This window comes from Mesocricetus auratus, unplaced genomic scaffold (assembly GCF_017639785.1).
Source record: "Mesocricetus auratus isolate SY011 unplaced genomic scaffold, BCM_Maur_2.0 Super-Scaffold_100003, whole genome shotgun sequence".
Taxonomy (NCBI): domain Eukaryota; kingdom Metazoa; phylum Chordata; class Mammalia; order Rodentia; family Cricetidae; genus Mesocricetus; species Mesocricetus auratus.
In genome coordinates, this window is record NW_024429188.1 from 12,092,535 (window position 1) to 12,119,536 (window position 27,002).

General features: G+C 39.2%; 1 protein-coding gene across 2 annotated transcripts in view; it reads right to left on the reverse strand.

The window, feature by feature from the left end:
- Nucleotides 1-27,002, reverse strand: part of Arhgap6 (Rho GTPase activating protein 6) — a 500,327-nt gene that overhangs the window by 223,359 nt on the left and 249,966 nt on the right. Inside the window, exon 1 of one of the 2 annotated variants that reach the window (XM_021229555.2) lies at nucleotides 16,980-17,241. The exons of the other annotated variant lie outside the window; for it this stretch is intronic. Coding sequence (XP_021085214.1) covers nucleotides 16,980-17,024 — 45 coding nt within the window. The 5' untranslated portion in view covers nucleotides 17,025-17,241. Of the gene's footprint in view, nucleotides 1-16,979; nucleotides 17,242-27,002 lie in introns of those variants that run through there. 2 annotated transcript variants of the gene reach the window in all.

A 27,002-nucleotide genomic window follows, 5' to 3' on the forward strand; every position in this document is an offset into this window, starting at 1 on the left:
AATAAGATGAGACCAAAAAAGAGTTTTCATAAACAAACAACTAGAATGGCTAGGATCAAAAAGACAAAGAGTCTGCACCTGTTGCTGAGAATGTGCAGAAACTGGACCTGTTGAGGATATGTAAAATGATGTAGTCAGTTTTAGAAACCACTCTGGCAGCTCCTCAAATGGGTGAATGGAGTCCCCATGATGACCCAGAAAGTCCACTTCTAGGGCTATATTCCTGAAAAATGAAAACATGCATCTACACAAAATACATAAACTTTCATAGCAGGAAAGGAGAAAGTGGAAGCAAGCCAAATGTCTGCTGCTTGATGAAAGAATAAACAAAATGGGTCATATCTATAAAATTGGAGAGTAGGGTCTGTAGAGAGCTTACCCAGTATGCACTTAAGTCCTGAGTTCCATCCTCAGTGCCACATAAAAGCAGGCATGATGGCACACACCTGTAATCCTAACACGCAGGATGTGGAGGCAGGACAATCAGAATTTCAAGGTCATCCCCACCTACATAATGAGTTCAAGGTCAGCTACTCTCTCTGTCTCTGTCTCTCTCTCTCTCACACACACATATGTATTTCATGACTATATCTATATATATGGAGAGAGAAATATATAGTCATTAAATTGAAAATGGCTTGACTATAAAAAGGAATTAAGTCCTGATAATATATTCCAACATGCATATACATTGAAAGCATGCTAACTGGAAGGAGTCAATGGCAAAGGATCATATATTATATGGACCCATTTATACAAAAATTCCATATTAAGCAGTTGAGAGGCAAAAAGCAAATTATTAGCTTTCAATGGCCTGAAGTGCTAGTTGTCATGGAGATGAATGAAGAATGACTGTTAACATGGAGTTACTTTGAGGAAGGAAATAGTACACTAAATTTTGTCAATTGATATAATTGATCACTCCTCATGAAACCAAACTCCATTAGCGTGCATATTCCTTTTTTTCTTTGTGCATCAAAACTTCTAGATAGGTTTAATATCCCTTAAATTTGTACCATAGACTAAATTGAAAAAAAGGAAATTTCTCACCATGACATTCTGTTCCACAGCTTTTCAAGAGCCCTAGAAAACTTCCTAGATATGAAACACTCTTTAAAGGTACTCTGAAATTGTGTCTCACTAGTCAAAAGGCCATGAGTTTTCCTAGCAACCTCATACTAATTCACATTTTCAGCTATATTTAACAACCTTATTAATAAAGATATTAAAAGCTGTTACTTTTTAAGAAACAGCAATTAACTGAGATCTTTTCATTGAATTACTGAGGGGATAATATGTAGCTTCCATAAAATAGCTGTTTTGCCCTTTAACAATCAGTGAAGAAAATTCTTGTGAAAATATATTATAAGTTATTTACCATTCCATATTCAACACTCTCTCTCACTCCCTCTCCCCCAAAACGTCATATTTCTCAAGAAAAGAAGATACTGTTTTCTAATTGTCTTTTCCATAGCGATCAAGTAACATTGATCAGCACGACACTACACAAACCTCAGTTATTTCCACATTGTCGTGCAGCACAGCACAACTGTGAAAGGAGGTAAGGGTGTTGGAGTCCGGGTTTGCACCACCCAATTACTTTCCTAAAAACCAAACCCTCTATCTAGAGTAATCCATAGGCTTCTGACAGTAGCCTTCACAAACCACAGGTTGCCAGTTTCTAAGTAGAGCATGCCATGGTTCTCACAAGGGTGCTGACCTGGTTTCTATTTTCAACTGGAATTTCCTCCTCTAGGGTCATTTGATCCCCGCCCTTAGGGACATTTTTCTAGCTCCCTGTTCCCACCCCACCTAGCCCCTTGCTTTGGATTCATAGAGAATTTCAAGCTCAGACTCCTGTCCAGTCTAATGATAAGACTCCAGGTCACTCTGCTTAAACTCTTGGGGGAGCTCAGACTGTGAGTCTATGGAGATCCTCTTAGAAGAAAGACACCAAGGTGACTTTTACTCAGGAAGCTGCTGAGATCTAAGGCAAGACCTGCAGGAAATGATAGCAGGAGGCCATGTTGTAGAGCAAAAGCTGTTAAGACGTCTCCATTCAAAGGGTCACAGGAATGTGAAAAAGTCAGCCAAAAGAAACATCAGAGAGTGGAAGGCCAGGCCACATCCCTTGGCAAAACACGGCTGCACTGGAAAGACCATGAGCTCACATCCACACACATCCAACTCTGTGGCAAGGTTTCTCTGTAAGCTAAGTATACAGAGTTGAAAGCACGGAACAGTTGTGTGTTCATCATGAGCCTTTAGAAGCTCTTTACAACCTCTCCTTTAGAGTTCTGGATACAGTGATGTTAAACCTCAAATGTAGAAACAAGAAGACACAGCATTCTAAATCAATAAAAGAATGACAGTTTTCACAGTTTAATTCTCCTCTTTGACAAGACAAAATTGTAACCCTTAAAACATTATTCTGCCTATAATATTTATCCACTAAGCCATGAAAAATTCCCATTTTGTTACATCCTTCCATTTATTTTTAACATCAGTTTTGTTTATGTGAAGTTGTACTTTTTTAAACATGAAAATACTTAATGTAACAGATGTTATCCTAAAGGTATAGTAAAATTATCATAAGTTCAGAAAACACATTTACCTGTTAGTCATTTTCTTTTGTTTGTTTGTTTTTTGAGACAGAGTTTCTCTGTGTAGCCTTGGCTATCCTGGAACTAGCTCTGTAGACCAGGCTGGGCTTGAACTCTCAGAGATCCGCCTACCTCTGCTGCCTCCCAAGTGATGGAATTAAAGGTGTATGCCACCATTTTTTCTTCTTTAGGTTAACTTTAACTTTTTTATTTTATGTGTATTGATGTTTTGATGGCATGTATGTCTATGTGAGGTTGTTCAATCCCCTGGATTGATTACAGACAATTGTGAGCTGCCATGTGGGTGCTGGGAATTTAACCCAGGTCCTATGGAAGAACAACCAGTGCTCTTGACCTCTGAGCCATCTCTCTGGCCCCACTAGTCAGTTTTTATGAATCAAATCTGATTTAAACTTCTCAAAACATCACTATTAAAGGAATCTCTAATATGCAGTATTGTAAACCAACAATAATAGCTATAATATACATAATTCAAGGAAGGTATTTATAAAATTCTGTGTCTCTAGGATTTTGGTCCAAAAAGAGTTGTACTTCTTGTACCTAAAGATTTATGAAATTTTATATGGTTTTAATGTTATAACATATCCTTTACAATTTTTATTTTTAATTACTTACACATGAGTATCTCTGTGTGGGTGTTTGCACATCAATAGAATGTTCATGGGGGCCAGAAGAGGGCATTGGAGCCCCTGGATCTAGATTTATAGGAAGTTGTGAGCCAAATTGGGTGCCAGAAGCACAATTTAAGTCCTCTGGGATAGCAGATGCACTTTTAACCACGGAGTTATCTGCTCAGCCCGTTTCCTTTGTTTTTCTTGAGACAAGGTCTCACTGTGTAGCCCTGGCTGACCTTGAACTCTCTGTGTAGATAAGACTGGCTTTGAAACTCATAGAGACTTGCCTGGCTCAGCTTCCTGAGTGCTGAGAGCAAAAGTGTGTACCAGCATGGCAGGCCTTGATTTTAATTTTTAAAATTACTATTTATATCTTAAATCCAAAGGATTTTCCAGTAATGTAGAAATTGGGCAAAGGAGATAAGCTTCACACACTTCAACCTATATACACATATGCATTACTTTTTATGCAAGAGATGACCTTGTTTTGTAACTTATATTTACAAAACACTAGACCTGTCTACAGAATCTATGATAGTATGAGACATCGTTTTAGACTAGAAATTTCCTTTAGCAATAAAGGGCCAGACAGCAAGGCTGTACATTCTTTTGCAAATATTTGATTTCCTATTGCATCCACAGATAATATGTAAATGAGTGGAGGTAGATGTGCTTTAATAAAACTTTATATATGGATCGAAAATAGTATTCTATATAATTTTACATGAGCTGAAATACCCCAATGTTTTTCCAACAATTTAAAAATGTAAAACTTGGGCTGTAGAGATGACTCAATGGTTAAGAGCACTGGCTGCTCCTATAGAGGACCCAGGTTGAATAGCCAGCATCCACATGGAAGTTCAGAACCATCTAGTTCCTGGGATCTGTCACCATCTTCTGACTTCCTTGGGTATCAGGGACAACCATGGTGCACAGATATAGATGCAGGCAAAATACTCATGCACACAAAATGATAAATAAAAAATGCAAGGTATTCTTAGTTCACAAGATACATATGAAGGAGCCAGTGGTCTGGACTGGTCCATGGGCTACAGCTTGCTAACGCTTGATCTAACAACTAATGTTCCAGTATCAGATATTTGACAGAACAAACTAGAAGAAAACGCAGTTAATGGCAGCTGTGCAATTAAATTGATATAATGAAGGAAAACAAGGCAACATTTTTAAACTTCAAAGACAAGAGATTTTATGTATCTACTTTATTTTTAATTTACTTTATTTATTTACATGTCAGGATGGATAATAAATTAGATTTTGAAAGAGGCTCTAAGGTTATAAAAACTGTTAAGTGACACTAATAGATAGAAGTAAATATAAAAATCTCTAGGGAGTTGTGTCAAAGGACACAAATGTTCAGTTAGAAAAGAGGAAAGTTTAAATTTTTTATTGTTAATACTAAGTGATGACTGTGTTTAAGAAAGCTATTATATATTTGAAAACTGCTAACATATAAAATGCAGTGTTCTTATCATAAGACACGTATAGGGAGTTATAATTCTGTTGGTCACCTTCTTCATCCATTCTAGAATGCTTACGTGCTTAAAACAATATTCCATATCATAAGCACAAACATTTTTGACTTTGTAGTTCTGGAGAGATGTCTCAGTGTTTAAGAGCTCTTCTGGATACAAAGGGACAGTTAAATGAGTCGCACAGAGTTGTATGATGTGAAAGACACAAAGAATATATATATATACACATATATATACATATATAATAAATACATATATATATAATAAAAGCATCGCTTCTGGAGGACCCAGGATCAATTTCCAGCACGCATATTGTGGCTGATAATAGTCCCTAACTCCAGTTTCAGGGGATATGAAGTCCTCTCCTGGCCTCCAAGGACACTATGCACATGTTGCACAGACATGCATACAAGCCAAACACAAATACAAATAAATTTATGTATAAAAAAGAAGAAACTTTGAGCCAGCTGTGTTGGTGCACAGCTGTAATTTCCGTATTCAAGAGGTAGGGGAAGAGGATTGTTACGAGTTTGAGAGCAGCCTAAAACATACAGTGAATTCCAGGGTGGTATAGGCTACAGACTGAGTTATCATTTCATAGATCATAGATAAATTTTAGATGGATAGATAGATAGATAGATAAATAGACACATAGATGTTTTGAAGTTTTATAGAAATTATGAGTGTCTCCCTTTTGCAAGTTTGAGGAACAAGAGCTGCTAAAAACAAAGAAACCAGGGAAGACTGTGCCAATTCTGCTTTATCAAGAACATTTCTATAATATTTTAAAAATGTATTATTGTCTTATTACTGTGGGCTTGGGTTAACTGATATCAGTGTGAGGAGATTCAAATTCTACCTCTGTTGTATAATTAGGTAATGATGAAATATATATAGTTTCACTACAGAAAGAATTCACTGACCAAGTTGAAGGAAAAAATAGGATAGAGAGATTTCTATCTTCTTAAAAACACTACTATCAGCAATTTGAGCAAACATTGCGGTGTGTGTGTGTGTGTGTGTGTGTGTGTGTGTGTGTGTGTGTGTGTGTGTAGAATGCATTCCTGCATTTCTTAATTTCATCCATTCACCTTTTCTGCAGCCCCATCTTGAAAGGAAATTATTTCCCTACCTAAGACAGTAGCCTTGTACATATGATTTGCTCTGGCCAATGGCAGTAAGAGGAAACAGAATTGTGGTATATTCCTGTATATGCCTGAGAGTACTTGATTGATTCTATTTGTTTTTTGTGCTCTTAACTATATGTGATTTTCTAGATAGATATCATCCTATGAGCTGAATTCCAGAATAAATACACATGGAGCAGAATTGTCAAAAGAGCCACTCTTTCTGCTACTGACTTTTGGATCTTCAGTTAAACAGCTGAGCTATACCTAGGTAAGGCAGCGCAGCTGACCTACTGATCCATAAAGATAGGTAATGTCTGTTTATGCCACTAAATGCCAGAGTAATATGTCAAATAGCATTAGTTTTCCAAAGATCATTTGAAAACATAGAAATTTACATTACGATTCATAACACTAGTCAAGCTACAGTTATTAAGTAGCAACAAAAATAATTTTATGTTTGGGGTCACCACAACATGAGAAACATATTAAGGGCAACAGCATTAGGAAGGGTGGGAACCATTGTCCTAGAATCCCAAAGTTCTTCAAATAAAAGCTGTCCTTAGGCTCCCTAGAACAGCCTAGGTTCTTTTTCAAATGTTTGCAATGAGTGATGATAAAAAGTTCTAAGAAATAGTCTTAGCTGCCTACCTTACTGAAAGGAGGAAGCTGAGTTCCATATATCTAAGTTGTAATAATCATAATAATAAAGTGAAACATCCCTAACTGAAGTCCCTAGTAGAAGTGTGCTTATGTTTGCAGAATAGGAAAGTATCAGCACTTGTGACACCTTTTTTTTTTCTAAATGGTGGGAACCAAATAAATGCAGGAAGTCTTTATATCTGTGTCCTAATGATAAGGTTTCACTCTGCAGCCATCCTGAAAGAAAAAACAGCAATTATGGGTTTTTTAAACCAGTTAATCTTGATAAGGGTCAATCCTTTCCCCAAGAGAGGACTATGAACTGCCACTCCCTTTAAAATGAATGAGTAAGAATGCATGTGTGCCATGAATGCCAGGGTTTCCATAATCACTGTACTGCCCAGAGCTGCTGGAAATACATGAGGGGCTTTTGTTTACTCTTGATCATAAATATTTTGGAAAATTTGATGAAAGAAGACTGCCAGTACATGTGTACTTTTTCCAGGTGGCTGAGAGTTCAACCATGTAGTGTCATTCCTGAAATGGATGTTCCATTAGAACAGTCGTTAATAAAGACAAGAGAAGCATTCAAGCATGGTTAAATTCTTCATGTTTTAATCAGAATCACTTTATTAGTCAGAATTACAAAATCATAACAATCAACTAAAATATCAAACACGGTGTTCATTGTTGGTAGTGGTGGTGGTGGCAGTGTGTGTGTGTGCTCGCGCGTGCACGTGTGTGTGTGTTGTTGTTGTCGTCGTCGTCATTGTTGTTGTTAACAGAATGCCACCATAATCATGCTGATCTCTATATCAGTTTATTTAGTTCTCTCCTGATGTTTCTGATCAATGATCAAAGGGTGCAGGGATATTGCCAGCATGGAAAAGGATGCAGAGGATACCTAGATTATAGAAGCATCTTTTTTAAGGATTAAGTAAAATGATATGTGTAGGCTATTCATGTCTTCATGAAAAGTACTCATCAAATATTGGATATTACTATTATTACGGCCAAGCTAAATATTTTTAAAAGTTCAAGAACTGTAAATCATTGATTAATCCTTTGACAGTAATGCATGTACCTACCACTCATCAGGCACATGCTACAAATGGCCAAGTAAACAGAGTCATGATATGGCTTGTGGTTTTGGTTTCTGTGTTTTAATATTTTCCAATGTTTTGCGCATATTGGCTTCAAGGAAACAATTAGAAACAAGACAGATGCTATAAAGTAGATGTACATGTACTTTAAGCTATTAGTTTCCTAAGCTGGGCTGACACATATTTATTTAGCCCTTTTCCTGAAAATGTTATTTTGCTTTTTTTGTGACTGCATAAAATTCCAATTGTGTACGTGTACATCATATCCATTTTCTACTTCTGGACAATTACACTGAATCCACTTTCTGGCTATCTTTAATAGTGCAACAATAAACATAGATGTGCAAGTGTTTCCTTGATATGTCAAATTAGAGTCCACAGGTTTATTCCTAGGGGTAGTATATCTGGGTCACATAGTAGTTTGTTTCTCTCTCTCTCTCTCTCTCTCTCTCTCTCTCTCTCTCTCTCTCTCTCTCTCTCTCTCTCTCTCTTTCCCACAGTGACTGCTCCAGTTTATTTTCTCACCAGCAGTGCATGAAGTTGCTCTTTCCATACATCTCAACAACATTTCTTGGCATTTGTTCTCTCTGTTGTTTGTTGTTCTGATCATAGTCATTCTGATTGGATGATTTTGTGATTAGTTTTACAGTCTTCATGTAACCTGAATATCAGTACCCTGTCTGATACATAGTTAGAAAAAATATCTTACACAGTAAAGGACATAATCACCAGTGAATAGCCAGCTCACAGAATGGGGTAAAAGATCTCTGAAATGGTAATTTTCTCTTTGCCAAATTAACTGCGCTGCAAAGAGGTTCAATTGCAGTCTTTGACTGCAATCAGTCCATAAACAGAAGAAATAAATAACAATACTTTTATGTTAAAAGTTGAAACTATACTTATTAATCATAAAAGGCTAAATCAATTATTTGTTTTTCACTGTTTATGAAACAAAATACATTAGACTATTCTCATTAGCTTAGAGTGAAAATTATCCATTCTAGTTTTCATTTATGGTAATACATTTAGATACTCAATAGTATTCTTCTAAGTTACATATGTAATTATATATGCAAACATAAATAAAATATCATAGTGTAATTGAAGATTAGATCCTTAATGAATACATGATATGAATATCTTTACTGGGATATTAGTACACATGGGTGGAGTTTGCATAATACATGAACAATGTAAATAATGCTAATTAAACACTTTAAGCAATTTGGGAGCACTTTAAAGGAATATAGGATCTTTTATTAGTAAGTAAACCCCAAGACTGCGTATACTGAGGTTGGTACTCTCTGTTTGCTGATGTCCTCCACTCAAGTTGATACTCTCTGTTTGCCAGCATCTTCCTTTCCGCATACACAATGAAAGGAAACAAAGCATCTGCCCTTCTGTATTCTGGGCTCTACCTTGCCACACTTATTTTACTAGAATGTCTGGGCTTGATTCAAGAAGGAGATGGGAAAAAACCTAGATGTCAGGGGATGAATTGTTGCAGTCTACTTTTACATCTCCCGATTTTACTGCCTGGACACATTTCTAGTATCCCTTCTAGTCAGTGTTGAGAGTCATTGGGTTGTCACACCATTGTTCCTTCCAAGACAAGAGTTTCACATAGCTAATCACTGAGCCCCTTGCCATCCTTCATTGCTTCCCTTACATCTGTCAACATGTCAGAAATAATTCACTCCTCAAGTTAAGCGCTTTGAGTGCCTTTTCTGTTTGGATCTGATTTCTCTGTTTCAATAGCTCAAAGTAAAAGAATGACCTGAATCTTTTGGGACAAAACCCAATATTTTTTGTTCATCCCATCATTTTAAATTTTGTTTTGACCATCAAGACCAGCATTATAACATCTGGTAGAGCACTGAAAGTCATATGCATATATAAGAAATAACACTGAGTGTTGCCATTTCAAATAATACTGCAACATGCCATCTTTTTACTACAGCTCTATATTCTGTGGGTGTAACTAAAGTGGTACCACTATAATAGGGATGTACACTACTGTCCATGGCTTTGTACATGTATGAAACAGTACACACCCAACATAAGCTTGCTTAGGAGACACAGAACTGGCCTCTCTCCATGCCAAAAAGGTGCCTTCAGATTGTTTATTACTTGTACTCATTTATACTTCAGTTATCTGTATAAAAGGGTCATCTAAAAATATTGTTAAAGTTAATCTTCAAAATTCAGTGTTTCCATAGTAACTTTCCTCCAAATTCTTCTGAAAAATTCTTTTCAGAAATCTAGTTGAGTTGACACCCCAAATGCTCACATTTTATTATAATTTTTAAATTAGAAAGTTCTAAGAATATATCAGCCAAGATGGAAAGGGAATTCTACTGGACTTTGATTTCAAAGGGTCACACATCTTTTAAGGAAAGCAGAAGTAAAACCGTATGTAAGTGGACACAATGATCATGTTTAAACTTATGGTCCAATTCCTGGTACTATGTCATATCCCTTATTCACATCAACTGCTATGGATGTACCTCAGTGGGTGAAGTACCATCCTGGCATACCATATTCACAGCAAGGTAACGTGCTTCAATCTACATAGAGAAAGCAGTACCGTGAAAGTGGTGATGACAACTCTTGTTCCTTTTGTCCTTTTGTTTATAAGAGAAAATTTGTGCTTGGGAAAACTAGTGACTGCTGTCCAAAATTTAGCAAGTTGCTAGTAACTCTATTTTCTCCTTGCCTATCATTGCAGAGCTTACATTTTCAAACAGGTCATGATAATTGTCATTAAGTGAATTGGTCTGAGGTTTAGAAATAGAAAAGATAAATCAACTAAGGCTACCGTGTGCTTGTCCATATGGGGTTGAGGAGGAAGAGTTGGGAGCCATAGTTTCCCTCCTTCCTTTTGCTCCTTTTAGTGCCTTGGCTCATAGCAAATGGTCTATGTTACATCTCCAGCCAATGGAACAAATAAACACACCCTCACTTCTTTCTTCCAGACTGCTCAAGATCTATTGTCCACCCATGAAGGTTTTCTGAGAATGCTTCACAATTTCTTTTAAGAATTATATCCTCAATTTTAACACACAGACTTAGCAGATTTGAACAACTGACATGCCTGCTAAGTCCAAACAGAGGGAGCACACCAGGTAAGGCTGGTAGATGTTAATGCCTAAAGAAAGAAACATTTTTCATCCCAGGATTTGGAAGAACATTGATACTGAGGAATCAAGAAGCAAAAGTCCCAAGGTGTCAAGACATCTATAATGACAATACCCTTTCCAGTGTCAGCACTTCGTGGCATAAAATATGCTGTATAGTTGTGACTCACATCTATCCAAGTGTATTTCTCGTTTTGTTAATACCATATCTTAAAACGCTGAAAAATATATATGATATGTTTTGATGTATGTCATGCAAAATGGTTCTTCAAACCTTAAAGATTTTGATTTCTATATAAAAATACTACTAGGGCTTCAGGTTCTCAGTACAATTGACACTTGGAACTGTGCAATTTCTCATTGGGTATGCTATATATTATAGGCTACATACCTGCACCTGAGGTCTCTACATACTAGATGACAGACACAACTCCTGTCAGTAGTAACTATCAAAAAACTGACTTGAGATGTTGTCAAATGACATTTCTTAGAGAACTACTGACTTAAATTAAAAATGAAAGTTAGGGACATATTGGCAGCCCACAATATGTACATAAAGAAGCATTTCTATGTCTCCATTATCCTTAGATGGTTTGGCTGAAATGAATACTAACCTCAATTACCAGGGACCTCTCTGAAAACCTGTACTCTATTTCTCTGGAGTCACTTGAATTATAACATTTTACTATCTAGAGTTGCTTTGTTGTTGATTCCTAGATTTTAGCATATTTGAAGTCTTGCTTGCTTCAGTAATAAGTGGTGAGCAAAGTAAGGTAGTATCAACTGTTTCCAAACATGGTTGATATCAGAATCACCTACAAAGGCTTTTCAGATTATTGATTTCTAGGCAGGTCCTTAGAGATGCTCATTTAGTAGGAATTGTGTAAAAAGATAAAGACAAATAATTTTACAGTGCCCTCTCTACCTCTAACCCACTAAATAATCAACAAAGAGTTCACTTTGGAAATCCCTGTTATATTCTATGTAAAAACAGAATCTAATTTGTCCCACTGCCTACTAAAGGCAGTAGAGAAAAGATGGGAATTGTATTATCGAATGCCTGAACAATCTTCCACATTAGTTAGATAAATGAGCACACAATATAAAATATGATAACAAACTCAATTGAAGCAAAAGATCATGAGGTATGATCAACAGTACCTGAGTGGGGTTAGAAACACTTTCAAGAAAGCCATCAAGGAAAGTGACTCTTTGCCCCTATAATGTGAAATCTGCAGAAGAGTGTGCCATACAAAGATTGTTCTCAGCATAAAGGGCAGGTACAAAGGCTCTGCAGGGATGAAGTGGTTAATGTTATAGATCAGAAAAGACTGTGGAAAGACTAGAGAAGTGTGATAAGAAGCAAGCAGCAGAGAAGATCATGTAAGAGGACTTAAAGGGTTAAGGTAAAGGATGAATACTATTCTGCATGTAATAGAAACAAACCAAAGAACTTTCAGAACTAAAATTAACTATATCATTTTATTATTAAAGGATTCTTCTTAATACACAGTCCTTAGCTGTTTTCTGAGATGGCAAAGTCTAGAAATATCAAGAAGGAAATGAGGAACCAAGAACACAGACAAGAATTCTTATGACTGGATCATACTCTCACAATGAAGTTGAAAATCACACCCATCCAGGATAGGGTTATCACAATATGGGGGAGAAAAATGCAAAATAAAATTAAGCATTTTGTAGTATCTGTTTCCAAACGATTGGCTGATATCATTACTATACAGCACCCGGTGGGAATCTGATTATCCAGTAGCAGTGATGCTTAATGAATAGCTTGAAAGATGGGAGCCACACTTTCTTTAAACAGTAGGGCTTCCAGACCAAAGAGGCTTCATCCAAGGAAGAATATAACAGAAAAAAGTTATCAAGCTGGGAAGACATGAGGTTTGGAAATGTATTTATAATTAGTAGAGGGGATTCAATAACCTCCCATTCATTTGTAAGTTGAAGTTTCTGCAGTTTGTTTTGGTTTTTACTTTTATCAGGAGACTGATGCTAAACAAACAGTAAAATCTGTGCCATTTCTTAGCTGTCTTACAGATTACAACTGATTCCTATGTCTACAGCCCTGCAGCAGGACCCAGCTTTTGGTATCCTCAGAACTAGCGAAGAGTATCCTGCATTCAACATTGCTGAATCATAAAGCAACCCTAACGAATTCAAAGCCTATGGAAAATAAATATGCATGGAAGGACCTCAAGGAAAGTTTTTTACTAAGACCTATGCATTTTGTGGGAAGAGAAGTCTCACTACCTAGGCAAAGGGCTTAATCCTCTGGGTGGGTTCCTTAGGACAGGGTTAAGTGGAGCTGGGTGTAGTCAACATCTGATTACAATGTTGTGGTCAAAAGTACAGATGGCAGCTTGTACGTACCAAACAGGAAGTAAAGTCTGGAATAGAGCTATTAAGAAGACTGCTGAGTGAAATGGCAGAGAGTGAACAGCTTAGAATGACTGAAATTAAGTCACACCTTCTGGATTCATGCAGCCTAACTATCACCATAAGTTCAATAAGCACCTACTAGGCTCCCAGCACTTTGCTGGACACCGGTATGATGGCAGGGACAAGACACACCCAGTAATTCACAGAGCTTTCAGTCTACCAATAACACAGAAATGAATGCTCTCAGTCCAGTGGCTTTTCATGTTGACTATACGAAGCATTTCAATCTCTTGTGCAACTCAAGGCACGCTCAAAAGAGAAAACTTGGAGAGTACTGCATGAAGCCATAGAGTTATTTTTCAAATACAAATATTTTTTCTAATGTCCTTTTGGGAAAATCAAGATGCTATGGCATTGAACTTCTTAGATATTTAAAATTTGAAATTTTGACTATACTAGTCAAATTTAGGAGGTATTTGGCCATGTGATTTGACAATATGGGTGACCATATCATGTCACTAAAAACCTTATATCTTGTTGTTACATCTTTACCATGACAGAAGGTATGAAAAGAGGAATAATTGGTTTTAATTGTTTCAACCATAAAAATGACACAGAAGATTTCTGTCAGGTCAGAGCACCCGAGTAATGTTTTTGGTTCTGTCACCAGCTATTTCTACACCACCTTTAACTCTCCTGCTCTTCCTTTTAATTTATTTAACAAGGAGATGGAAAAATCTGCATAATCCATCAGTTGGATTTGAGTCTGAAATTGACTCAGATTATGTCCAATCACTGAAATTTGAATGAGGTCTGATGATGCTATGATAGCCTGTAATTTCTCCAGAAATGTGGTCAAAAAACCAGTTTCATTCATGACATCTTTGTTATTTATACTCTATTCCACGTATACCCCATCCAAATAAGTCTGGTAGGTTTGATTTCTTAAGAAATTCACATGTCAACTGCTTGCCTTAATCATTTCTAGCTATTGTAAAACACAGGTCATCTTCTCCCATCTTTGTTAGAAGATAGGATACATTTTATTTTATTTTGGTTTTCAAGACAGGGTTTCTCTGTACCTTTGGAGGCTATCCTGGATGCTCAGTAGACCAGGCTGGCCTGGAACTCCCAGAGAGCCACCTGCCTCTGTCTCCTAGTGCTAGGATTAAAGGAATGAACCACCACCACCTGGCTGATAGGGTACATTTTAGATACACCTTATTTTGGAGCCCGAGCAGGCATCCCAAAATCTGATCAAGTCACCAAGATATATCAAGGACAACACCCAGCTATAATGGGTTAGCCATAAACTAAATGTGAGAAAACCATGGAGGGAACACTTTGAAAAAGAATAAGTTGCTATCATACATTCTGCTGTGAAGATAAAGAAAAGCATTGCTGTACCATACTTTGAAAAAATAACTGATATTGTAAATGTTCGATGCTCTTATCACTTATACATTTTCCCAGTGATGTTTCAAGTGGCTCTTAAGAGGTGAATGAAGTGTCCAGTGTCTGGGAAATTGTTCAAATACCTAACTACAATAGACACTCCACATATTTTTTGAGTGAATAAATGGTAAGCACTTGTTAGTATATGTAGTCCTGCTTTGGACATGAAATAGAAAGCTTTGAAGAAAGAATATTATCTATTTATCCCTGGGTTTTATTTTCACGGGAGTGAAGAAGTACTAAAGAGAGATGGATGGGAATTCTTTTCCAGAAGACCATAGTGCAGTCAAACTACACAGAGCAAAGCAAGTGGAATATTTGTGCTGAAATACAAAACAAGCCCCAAATTATTAAAAACACAAATGACTGAGGTAGACAGAGTTCAACACCGAATCATAAGCCCTGAAGGGTCTTGCTAATGTGAAAAACAACAGGTTGTGCTTCAAACCCCACCTATGGGGGTTTCAAAGCTGCGGAACACAACTGCTTTCTCATTATAGAGGATATATAGAAATATTCAGAGAGCCCCGGTGTTGTCTTTCAGAAATTCCCTCTAAAATATTACCTTTCTCAGTTTTAATACAAAATATATGTGCATGATGGCCTACGTTAGTACAAAGGGCTGTTTACCAGCAAATATTCAGAGCCTAGGACGAAATATTACCATGAGGTTGACTGTGAATTTATCATTTTAGGAAAGAGCTGAATTAAAATAATACAAAATTCTTGGATGGCATTAATATATTTGTATATGGTGACAATAACCATTCATTAAATGGGCACATGTATTTTTAAGTAAGGAGTCAGTTACCACCTGCCCTCCGGTTCCCACTATCTAAGGAGGAGCACAAAACGACTTGGAGTCACAACCCAAAAGACACCAGGACACAGCTTCTGGAGAATATGGTGAAGGCAGGTGACGAGAGAGCACAAATGGCACAGAATAGCAACCATTGCAGAAACCCAATTAGCCTTGAGACCGCTCTAAAAGGTCAATCCCAGAGCCACCGGTGTCTCTGCAGAAATGAACAAGCCTCAGTAACTGCACAAGTCTCACTTGACTTTTCCACACAAACAACTCTGGCTAAGCCAGAGAAAGAGATGTTTCTTGTTCCATGAACACCAGTCAATCTCACCTTCCCAGTGGAAGAAAGTGACATTCAAGAGGTGCTCCATTTGCCCCAGTGGCTGATGCAGAACCAACCCAGGCACCTCCTGGACCTCTGAGCTTACCACTCCCGTCCATATAAAATTCTTCCTCAGAATAAAAATTACAGTTTTAATGGAGGGAGGGGATTGGGAGAATGCGAATCCCAGACAGCCTTTGCCTTACTATAAATATTGATTTTTTTCTTGTCAGCTCTTTGTCTTGTCTGTTTCTCTCCAGTTTTTCAAATTGGCAGTAAGAGTGCTCCATCTCCACAGTGAAAAGCACGTCAAAGGAAGCTCAGTAAACTAGCAGACAACAGAACAATAATGATGTCTCATTTCAAAACTACACATCTTCAAAGTTGAAAATAAAATGTCCAAAACCTACTGCCTGTTCCCCTCCTGGCGATCCTCAGAAGTAGTGCTCATTCCTCAAATATCTTTCTTTTCTCCCTTGCTTTCTTTTCTTTTTCTCTCAAAAAAAGCCTAATCTAGGATCCTGTTTGGTTAGCCATTAACGAGAAACCTTGACTCCTTCAAAGGACACACGTTCCAGAAGCTTTCTGTATATTGCATATATTCGGTGGGTACCTGCAACGCCTAACATAATGTCCAGCACAAAATAAGTACCCAATAAATATTTTTGGGACATTGAAGTCAATAGAGAGAAGAGAGGTCACCAAGAGGTAAGGAAAGGTCCAACAGAGGACTCCCTGGATTAAGCAGACAGTTAGCAATCCTCTGTCCCTTTGCAAACTCCCAAGGAAGTGTACAAACTCTTTCCTAGGAATAAACTCGGTGCTCTCAAAGCTCCCTGAGACATTTCTCCAGCAACTCCGCTGGCCACACATCCAGGTCTGTGGGTACCCTTCACTTCTATCTAGCTCAATTCTACTCCTTCCATTATATCTGCTCCAAAACTGGCCAAGCCCCAGAAGTCTGAAATCTTAGCCCTAAGCAGCAAGGTAGCTATGGGGTCCAGCCACAGGTAGTGGACTCAGTGACCACTGTTCAAGCCAAGGGAACAGGGCCACTGAGTGCATGGACTCCTTTACTCAGGGATTTTGAGGAGCATGGAGCAGGTGCCTCTTTCGGGTGAGGTACCTGGCACACTCGATTCCCCAACCAAAAGACTTCTAGAGAGCTAGGGATCCCATCACCTCCACATAGTCCCATTCTTCGCCAGCCAAGTGGCGCCCCCTTTCGTCTTCGCGCCTGCCGGGACACTCACTTACCGCGTAGTGCAGTCGCGGCTTCTCGCTGTAGGACGGGTCTCCCATGTCCCTGCCTGGAGGAGCAGCAGGCTCTCCAGCTCAGCCTAGGGTCGCAGTGTCTCTCAGAGGTCCCCTTACTTCACTGCCATCTCAGAGCAAGCCCTGGGCGTCAGCCCTGCTGTGCTCTGTGCGCACTGAGCCCGAGCTTGGCTCAGAGAGTCGCTGGCACCAAGTCCCGAGGCAGAGCCTGTGGGGACCGGGAGGAGGAGGCAGCGAGCAGGGGGAGGGCGAGGAGGAGGGGTAGGAGGGAGCGGCCAAGTCTGATGAGATGGGCGGGCGTTTAATTCCTTCCGCTCCTGGCGGGTCCCTGCTGAGGCAGTAGCCACTGCCAGCTGTTGGAGGCTGCAGCCACTGAGGTCGCCCAAGACAGGTGTCAGGCTGGCCAATGTCCCGCCTCCTAGCACTTGGCACCTCCCTCGGCCCCCTAGACCTGACATTTAAGGCTGGGGCTTCAACACCTGCGCAGAGAAGCATTTAGGTTTCCAAGAGAGATTAATTTTGATTAACTTTGAAGGAACTGGGCGCCTGTTGCTGGAAGGCGATTCCCACCAGTCTCAAGGGAGTTGAGGGTTTTGGAAAGCCTTGATCTAAGCCTCAAAATGCTGGGACCCTCAGAGATCTCACGACCGAGAAAAGGATATGAACGACACTGTCTCTGGGACGTGTTGATGCTAGGAAGACGATTTGCAGGCTGGGCCAGAACGGCTAAAGGAGTTCGCACTAGCCAGGCGGTGTAAGGAAGCCCGAAGAACGAGTCCTAGAGAATTTGTTAGAACAGGAGTGAGTTTGCACTTCGGCTGGATCTGAGCATACACAGCAGGATAAGGGGCAGTGTTGAACAAGGAGCTGCCTTCTGTTTTCTTAAGTGCCAATAGGGAAAACAGATCTGCAAAGATTTAGAAATAAAAAGGAACCCTAATAGCAAACACTGCCAGGTCAATCAACTCTTTTCTAGCACACACTGGAACTGCACAGTAACTCATACAATCGACTTCTGCTCTACAATCCCTCCATGGAAACGTGTCCTTTAAAACACCTCATTAAAAAAAAAAGTCACCAAGTTTCCTCAGAGAGAAATGCAGACAAAGCCAGAGGTGAGAGAGGTTCTGGGGACAGAGTGGGGACTCCAGACTCATGAACACAACCAATCCGGGTGCCCAGATGGATAGCTGTGATGTGGAAAGTGGATTTGTGTGGCTTATGGTAATGCTTCAGCGTCCCGCTCCACTGAACTGTAGAAACCCCCTCTGCCAGATCTCTGCAAGGAGAGCAAAGCAGGATGCCGCCCCTGTCAAATTCATTTGGACAGGCCCGTTCACCAACAGACATATTACAACCAACAGTGGACATGGGAGCACAAAGGGGCACGAATCCTGGAGAATCCATCACTGGATAATCTCCCAATAGCCCTGGAAACCCGTACAGTTATACCGAAGCTGACTGCATGCCTGCCTTCTCATCCAACAATTCCACTTGTGCATCTATCTAGAATAATTTAAGTGTTCATCATGTTTTCAGGCATAGTTGCACACAATGTAAATAGTCCAAACATTTGTAAAATGGTGCATATAAATCATCTGTAGGTTATGTAGACAGTAGAATGATACTCAGATAGTCAGATGCGATCCATGGTGACAGAAGTCAGAATAGCAATTATAGAGATGGAGAATGTAGAATAGACCAGGAAGGGAGCACAGAGGAATCTGTGTTGTGGGTGCTAAAGATGGTCTGTGTTTTGACCTGTAAGACAGTTACTGGAGCATATTTGTGTGTAAACAGCCATTTCACCATAGACTGGTGCCACTTACATCCTTTACTGTGTGTACTTTACACTGTCATAAGATATATAAAATAAATTTAAAGTCAAGCCTCTTCTCAAACAGAAATCTGCAGCCAGAATGTTGCCTATCTTATGCGGAAGACACTCAGATGTTTATCTGTGTCTCTCATTCTCCCTGCAGTCGGCATTGCTCAAGTCCCCTACTCCTTTGTCGAAAAGGGAAGACAGACTCAACCCATTCAGTTTAGAGGCTTTCCTGCACAAACATGTCCAGACAGAGCTGGGCAAATGGCACACTAAAGTTCTCTCCTTTTACTTTCATTCTCATCTGCTGCTGAAAATGACCTTTAGAAGGAAGTCTTCAAAGAAAGTAGAGAACTACTGCTCACTTTACAACCTCCCACCCTTCAGACACTCACAATTGCCACAGCCTAGGGAGGATGTGTGTTTCAAAATGAGACTTGAGATGGACTAACTGTGATATGCTTGCTTTAAGGACGTTTGCTTTCACGGCTTTCTACCCAGATGAACTCTGTAGCAGGATATAATGGCTCCCTCTTGTAATCTCAGATTTTGGGAGGCTATGGCAAAAGGATGACCATGGATTTGAGATCACATAGTGAGGCCCTGTTTCAAACAAACAAACAAGACACTCTCTAGCTTCAGGAATTTTTCTTTTGTCATATACGATCAGAGTTTCAATTAAGCATCGTTTCTTTTTTTGTGAGGAATGTTACATTATCACTACTATAAACAAGAATCATTGAGTTTCTGCTTGATAAAAACCCTTCACGGAAGTCTTTTGATTATTACTTTTCATCAAGCCTCCTTTAAAAATTGGGTTGTCCCAGAATTTGCTTGTATTATAACCATGAAAATGTAGAAATTAAACAATTCGTGCTTCCCGATATGTGCGCATATATTTTAGACAGGACTTGTGTCTTCTAGAATATTTCTCTCTAAAGTGCTATTATTAAGTTGCCATGAAATTTTCAATCATGCTGGCTCCCTCACCCCATGCCAGAAGAATTTTGTGGATTAGGACAACCATTTAAGAAGATGAATATCTAGTCCTCCAGAAAAGACCCCTCATAAAAAAAAGCATCTGCTTATTCAAATCTCAGTACATGTGTTTAATGCTCAAGTAACAAAAAGGGACCTTAAAGATGATGCACAGCACTAAGAGGTCTGTTCCATATATAATAATTTAAATTCACAAATTATTTCTATTTAAGTACATTGCAAGGTCTACTGTTGAATCTCCAATTGTGAGTCTCTTCCCTCATTGTTCACTTTTCCAAACCCAGTTGTTTATTCCATACATTCAATGCATCAGCCCATATGTACTGGTACTGCTCTGGGTGATCTGGACTGTATCTTTTTGTGGCACAGGGTTTCAAAGCTCACATTTGATCATTTAGCATCATGGGAGAAACAAGAGGAAACAAGAAAAACAAGAAACTTTTCTGCTGGGCCCAAACTTCAATCCAGTCATTAGTTAAGGGCTGTTAGGCTAATATTCCTTTTCTTCTTTTATCGTGACACTAAAATTGAACCCAGGGCTTCATGCATGGTAGGCAATTACTTTTCTCCCCTGAGCTATAGCCCTAGGCCTGGTTCCATTTAAAAATAAATTTCTCTATATTTATAATTCTCCCCAGAGGAGACTCAAAAATAATCTCTGAGTTTTTCTAACAGCATCATCTCTGAGAGAAAATATGTGTGCCATGTTAATAGTACAGTGCCTGTTCATTCCTACCCCCAAACATCGTGGCACCTTGAACACTGAATCTTGTCTTCCAAAACATTTAACTTAAAATGGAGTCTGCCGGCCTATAAATTAAATTACAATTTTCCATATTTGGTAAAAAAATCAAGGGTGATTGATTACTGATGCTCAGGAAAACCATAATTACATTTGTGAAAGCAAATTAAACTGTGGAGTTTTGAAGGAGCCAAGAACACACCTGAGTGTGCTTAGCTCCATCACTGTTATATGGGATCTCCTTAAGTAGGGTATTCCTGATCCCAAATCCAATATTCCCACCTCTCCATCCTATTATCCTGACAACCCAGCCCTTTAAAGTAGTTTATCATTTTGAAACAGAAAAAAATACCATTTAAGCTGTCAATCACCTAATTTTTAAAAATGCAATAAATTCAGATTTAGTTCTTTTTAAAATTGTTTTATTATTTTATTTAAATTAGAAACAAGCTTGCTTCAAAAGTCAATCCCAGCTCCCCCTCCCTCCCCTCCTCCCCTGGCTCCTCAGCTCCCCCAGCCTCCCACCCAATCCCCACTCCATTCCACATGGAGGGTGAGGCCCTCCATGGGTGAATCTCCAGAGTCTGTCATTTGGTTCATGGCAGGGCCTGGGCTTTCCCCCCAAGAGTCCAGGCTGAGAGAGCATCCCTCATTGTGGAATAGGCACACAAAGTCCATTTGTATGCCAGGGATAAATACTACTCTACTACCTAAGGCCCCATAGATTGCCTAGGCCTCCTCACTGACACCCACATTCAGGGGGGTCTGGATCAGTCCCATGCTGGCCTCTCAGCCATTAGTCTGGGGTCCAACATTTTCCCCTTGTTCAGGATAGCTATTTCTGTGGGTTTCACCAGCCCAGTCTTGACCCATTTGCTTATCACTCCTCCCTCTCTGTTACTGGGTTCCAGGAGTTCAGTTCAGTGTTTAGCTGTGGGTGTCTGCCTCTGCTTCCATCAGTCACTGGATGAAGGTCCTAGGATGGCATATAAGGTAGTCGTCAAACTCATTATCAGGGAGGGGCATTTAAGGTAGCCTCTCCACTATTGCTTAGTTTACCACTTGGTATTATCCTTATAGATCTCTGGAAATCCCACTAGTGCCAGATCTCTCCTCAGAACTACAATGACTCCCTCTATTATGGTATCTGTCATCCTGCTCTGCTCTATTCTTCCCCTGACTCAACCTTCCTACTCCCCCATGTCCTCCTTTCCCCTTCTTTTATCCCCCTCTCTTTTTCCTGGCTCCCAATCTTCTCAGGAGATCTTGCCTCATTCCCCTTCTCTGGGGTACCATGCATATCTCTCTTAGGGTCCTTCCTCTTTTCCAGACTCTCTGGCAGTGGGATTGTAGGCTGGCACTCCCCTGATCCATGTCTAAAATCCATATGAACGAGTAATACCATGTTTGTCTTTTTGTGATTGTGTTACCTCACTCAGGATGGTTTCTTCTAGTGCCGTCCATTTGCCCGAAAATGTCAAGATTCCATTGTTTTATTCCACTGAGTTGTACTACATTGTGTAAATTTACTACATCTTCTCTATCCACTCTTCAGTTGAGGGGCATCTAGGTTGCTTCCAGGTTCTGGCTATTACAAATAATGCTGCCATGAACATACTGGAACAGACGTCCTTGTTGTATGATGTACATCTGTTGGATATATGTCTAATAGTGAAATTGCTGGGTCTGATTCCCAATAGACTGATTCCCATTTTCCTGAAGAATCTCCATACTGATTTCCAAAGTGGCTGTACGAGTTGGCACTCCCATCAGCAGTGGAGGAGTGTTCCCCTTTCTCCACATCCTCTACAGCATAAAGTGTCATTGGTGTTTTCATTTTAGCCATTCTGATAGGAGTAAGATGGTATCTCAGAGTTGTTTTGATTTGCATTTCACTGATGACTAGGGATGTGTACACCAATGGAATCTAATTGAAAACCCTGATATTAACTGATACACGTATGAACACTTGATCTTTGACAAAGAAGCTAAAATTATACAATGGGAAAGAGAAAGCATTTTCAGCAAATGGTGCTGGCATAACTGGATAGTGGCATGTAGAAGACTGCAGATAAATCCATGTCAATCGACATGCACAAAACTTGAGTCCAAATGGATCAAAGACCTCAGCATAAATCCAGCCACATTGAACCTCTTAGAAGAGAAATTGGGAAGTACCCTTGAATGAATTGGTACAGGAGACTGCTTCCTGAACATAACACCAGTAGCACAGACACTGAGATTGACAGTTAATAAATGGAACCTCCTGAAATTGAAAAGCTTCTGTAAGGCAAAGGACACAGTCAACAAGACAAAAAGGCAGTCCAGAGAATGAGAAAAGATATTCACTAACCCCACATCTGACAGAGGGCTGATCTCCAAAATTTACCAAGAACTCAAGAAGCAAGTCTCCAAAACATCAAAGGATGCAATTAAAAAATGGGGTACAGAACTAAATAGAGAATTCTCAATAGAGGAGTCTAAAATGACTGAGAGGCACTCAACTAATTTTTACAGAACATTTCTGCCTCTAGATTTCATCCAAATTAAGGATTGTAGTGCTGCTAACTCCAGATTTGCATCCCCTTGAATTCATAACCACACCCTCTTCCTGAAGTGGAAAACATCCTCCTATGTCTTATGATTTGTTTATTTTTATTTTATGTGTATAGGTGTTTTGCCTGCGTGTATGTCTGTACAGCATGTGTGTACAGTGCTTGTGGTGTCCAGAAGAAGTTGTGTGATACCCTGGAACTGGACTTACAGACAGTTGTTATTTACCATGTGGGTGCTTCAAAATAAATATTCTTAACTACTGAGCCATCTCTCCAGCCTCAACACTACCCTAGTTTTGATTGACTTAATTTCCTGCCTTCCTTTTTACACCATAGTTTTCAAATCCAGTGCCACTGACTTTTGGGAACTCATAATTCTTTGTTGTGGAGTAACCCTGTGTCCTATAGCATGTTTAGCAGCACCCCTTATCTTCACCACTAGATGCCAGTATTATTTGTCCTCCTCCAATTACAACAACCAAAACTGTCTCCAAATATTGCCAAATGTTCCTTGATGCAGGAGGACACAAGAAATCACACCTGTTGCAAAGCAACCATATTTTATGAAGCTAAATACCCAAAAATGCTAGAGTCATTTCTTAACTTTACATATACATATATACATGAACACATATATGGTTTAATTGCATCCAGTATCTTTTTGCTCAATACTATGTTTGAAGGTTCACCTTTATTGCTAAATGTCACTATAACCTGTCATACCCATTGCTGTGTGGCGTTTCATTGCATGTGATTACCATTGTTTATGTTTTGACTACTAATGAACATTTATAGTCATTCCAATTTAGGACTCGTGAAAACCACATGGCTTGAGTATCTTTATACATACCCACATGTGCACACATATATGCCTTTTTACAGGATAAGACACTAGAAATAGAGTTGCTGGACTGCAAGCATGCCTGAGTTTAATGTTACTGGATAGTGCCCTACAGTTTCCCAAATGGATTGTATTAATTAAAAGCTTTATTTACTCTGCCATATAAATAGACTGAACACAGTTTATATAAAGGCTGAACATAGTTTAGAGTTGACTCTCTTTTAGGTTTTCTCACAGAGCTACAAAAATGAAATTAAAGAAACCAAACCCCAGGATATAGAAGGAGAGCTAGGAAGTAGCTCCATGCCCCCCTTTTCCAAAATCATGTATCCTGGGATTCAAGGAGGGCCTTCCATCTCTGCTGGGGTCTTGGCATCAACAATGTCATTGTTGATTTCACCTACTCACAGGCAGGAACAAATAAGACACTAGGTATGCTTCAGATGGAGGAGATTTCATTTGGGTTAAGTTCAACTTACTTGGAGGGATGGCAATCTCAAAGAGCAAATTGTAACCATATGTGTCACTTCAGGAATGATCAGTTTCTCTATATTCCCAGTTCCTTACTTCACATCCTAAACCTCTAGGAGGGATTCGAAGAAGAACAAAGGGCCCTTGTTCCTTTCTACAACTCAGTTAAAGATTTAACCCTCAGCCTAAAGGCAGATCTGGGACCAAGACTAGTGCCTGAAGAATTCCTGATGGTCCCAAAAATATTGCCTGGAGCTGCAATCACATGGGAGAGATTAGAGAGAGGAACATGGCTTTGGCATAGTCTCAAGGTGCTGTCTGTGGTCTCAATCACCAGCACAAAGAACAACACAGAGTTTTGTGTCAATTATGAACCGTAACATAATAACCCAAGAATACAGGGGAGACGGCAAGCAACGGAGAGTTGGGGTAAATCGACTATTGCAATAGATTCAATTAAGATACCATTGGTTCTACTGTACTTGCTATCTGATATGTTCTCTGAAGAATTGCTACTCAGTGCCAAGGATCCCAAGAGAATGCCCTTTAAAAGAACCCACAGAGAGATGATTCTAAAATAAATGTTCTATTCAAGGGTTATTAATCAAAAAGGGAGAGGGCACAATCCCTCCAGCTATGACTTTCCGAACTGCAGCCTGAGAATCAAGAAATAGCATGGCCATTGCACTCTTGAGCTAACAGAAACTTCAATTACCTGTCAATGATCTTCACAAAACTTTGTCTGCCAACACCCTATCATGGAGAGGAGAGGAACTCATGAGGCCCAAACCCTCCCTGAGGATCTATAGGCAGTTAATGGTTCCTGGAAGAGGGAGAGACATTGTCTTTAGTGGTATAGCCACTGATAAGTTGCCTATGCTCTTTTCCTTATTTTTTCTTCTTCTAGAATATTTTTAGTTTTTGAAATTATAATATAATTATATCATTTCTCCCTTCCCTTTCCCCCTCCAAACCTTACTGTAGCTTCTCTTATACTTTCTCAAATTCATGGCCTCTGTCTCTTTAATATACATTCCTAAAAGCTCAGTCTTTTAATGTTCTTGTATCTATGTTCCCAGGACTGACTGTTAATATTGGATAACCAATTGGTGTGTTCTTCCCCGCAGAAGACTATTTCTACCACTCTCAGCAATGCTTGTTGACTATAGAGCTTAGGCTTCTTTGTCTTGTGAACTTCCCCTTATTGTGTTATGATGTTCTTTTAAATAACCCTTCACCTATACTCTAATAAAAAATCTCTATTTAAACCCATTGGGTAAAGAAGGGGAACAAGAGGAGAAACAAAGAAAGAAAAACCAAAAGTAGAAAAAAAACAGATATGGAAGTAGTAGAAAGAGAAAGGAAATGAGCAGAAATGGGAAGGGGACAGCAGAAGGGTTAATATGATTAAAATTTTTAAGCACTTTTATGAAAGGTCATAATGAAAACTGCTAGTATATATAATTAACACAAGTTGATGAAAAGAAAATGACTTTTCATTTATAGCCAGAATCAATGGTATTATATTTCTTTCTTTAATCCTAAACTTTCTTCATTGTCATTGTGGCTCAAGTGCCCAAACTCTGCAGAATGTCCAAGATTGTGATACCACTAGAAGAGGTAGAATGATTACTCTAAATAATATTGATTCCACTGTTTATTGAGCACCTGAATCAGGGGTTGTGTGGAAAAAACAAATAGGATCGTCATTACATTGATTTGAGGAAAACATGATTACTTTCGTTTTATTCAAGAGGACAGTTGTTGTGTACACATAATATATGGTACAGTCGAAATGTAAACAGAATGTTGGACACAAAACAACCTGTACAGTAATCAAGCAGGTTTCAAAGTAATTGTTATATTTTATGACTAATCATACTGATTCATTGAATTGCCAGTATCTCTCCCCCAGTCTCTTTGGTCAGTGATTCCAGCTGAAGAGGATTTTGTTCCCAAGGGGACATTTGGCAATGCCTAGAAATACCATGGCCTGTTACAAGCTGGAAGAAGTGCCAAAGAAGAGAAGGGAACTCCCATCACAAAGAATGATACAGCCCACAATACCAAGATTGCTGAGGTTGTGAAAACTTTCGTAGCCATAAGAAAGTCACTCTTCAAGATGTTCTACATAAGAGTAGTATATCTCCTACCCAAGACCATTGTTCCTCCTAAAGTACATGTTGTACCACCCAAGGATAAACATTCACATTGCAAAAAAGTATAACTGAACTGACACCTGGGAGCCACACAGCATGGCAGACTGTTGGAATGCCAGCAGATTGATTGACCATTTGTAGAGCCATTTGTTTCTTCAAATAAACCAAATTTGTTTTTGCTTTGTTTTGGTTTGGTTTTGGTCTTTGGTTTTTTGAGACAGGGTTTCTCTGTATTGTTTTGGAGGTTGTCCTGGAACTCGCTCTGTAGACCAGGCTGGCCTCAAACTCACAGAGATCTGCCTGCCTCTGCCTCCCGAGTGCTGGGATTAAAGGCGTGCACCACCAACGCCCTGCATAAACTAATTTTGTAAACTCAAAAATATCTTAGTGTCTAGGCCCAACAGTAGTACAAA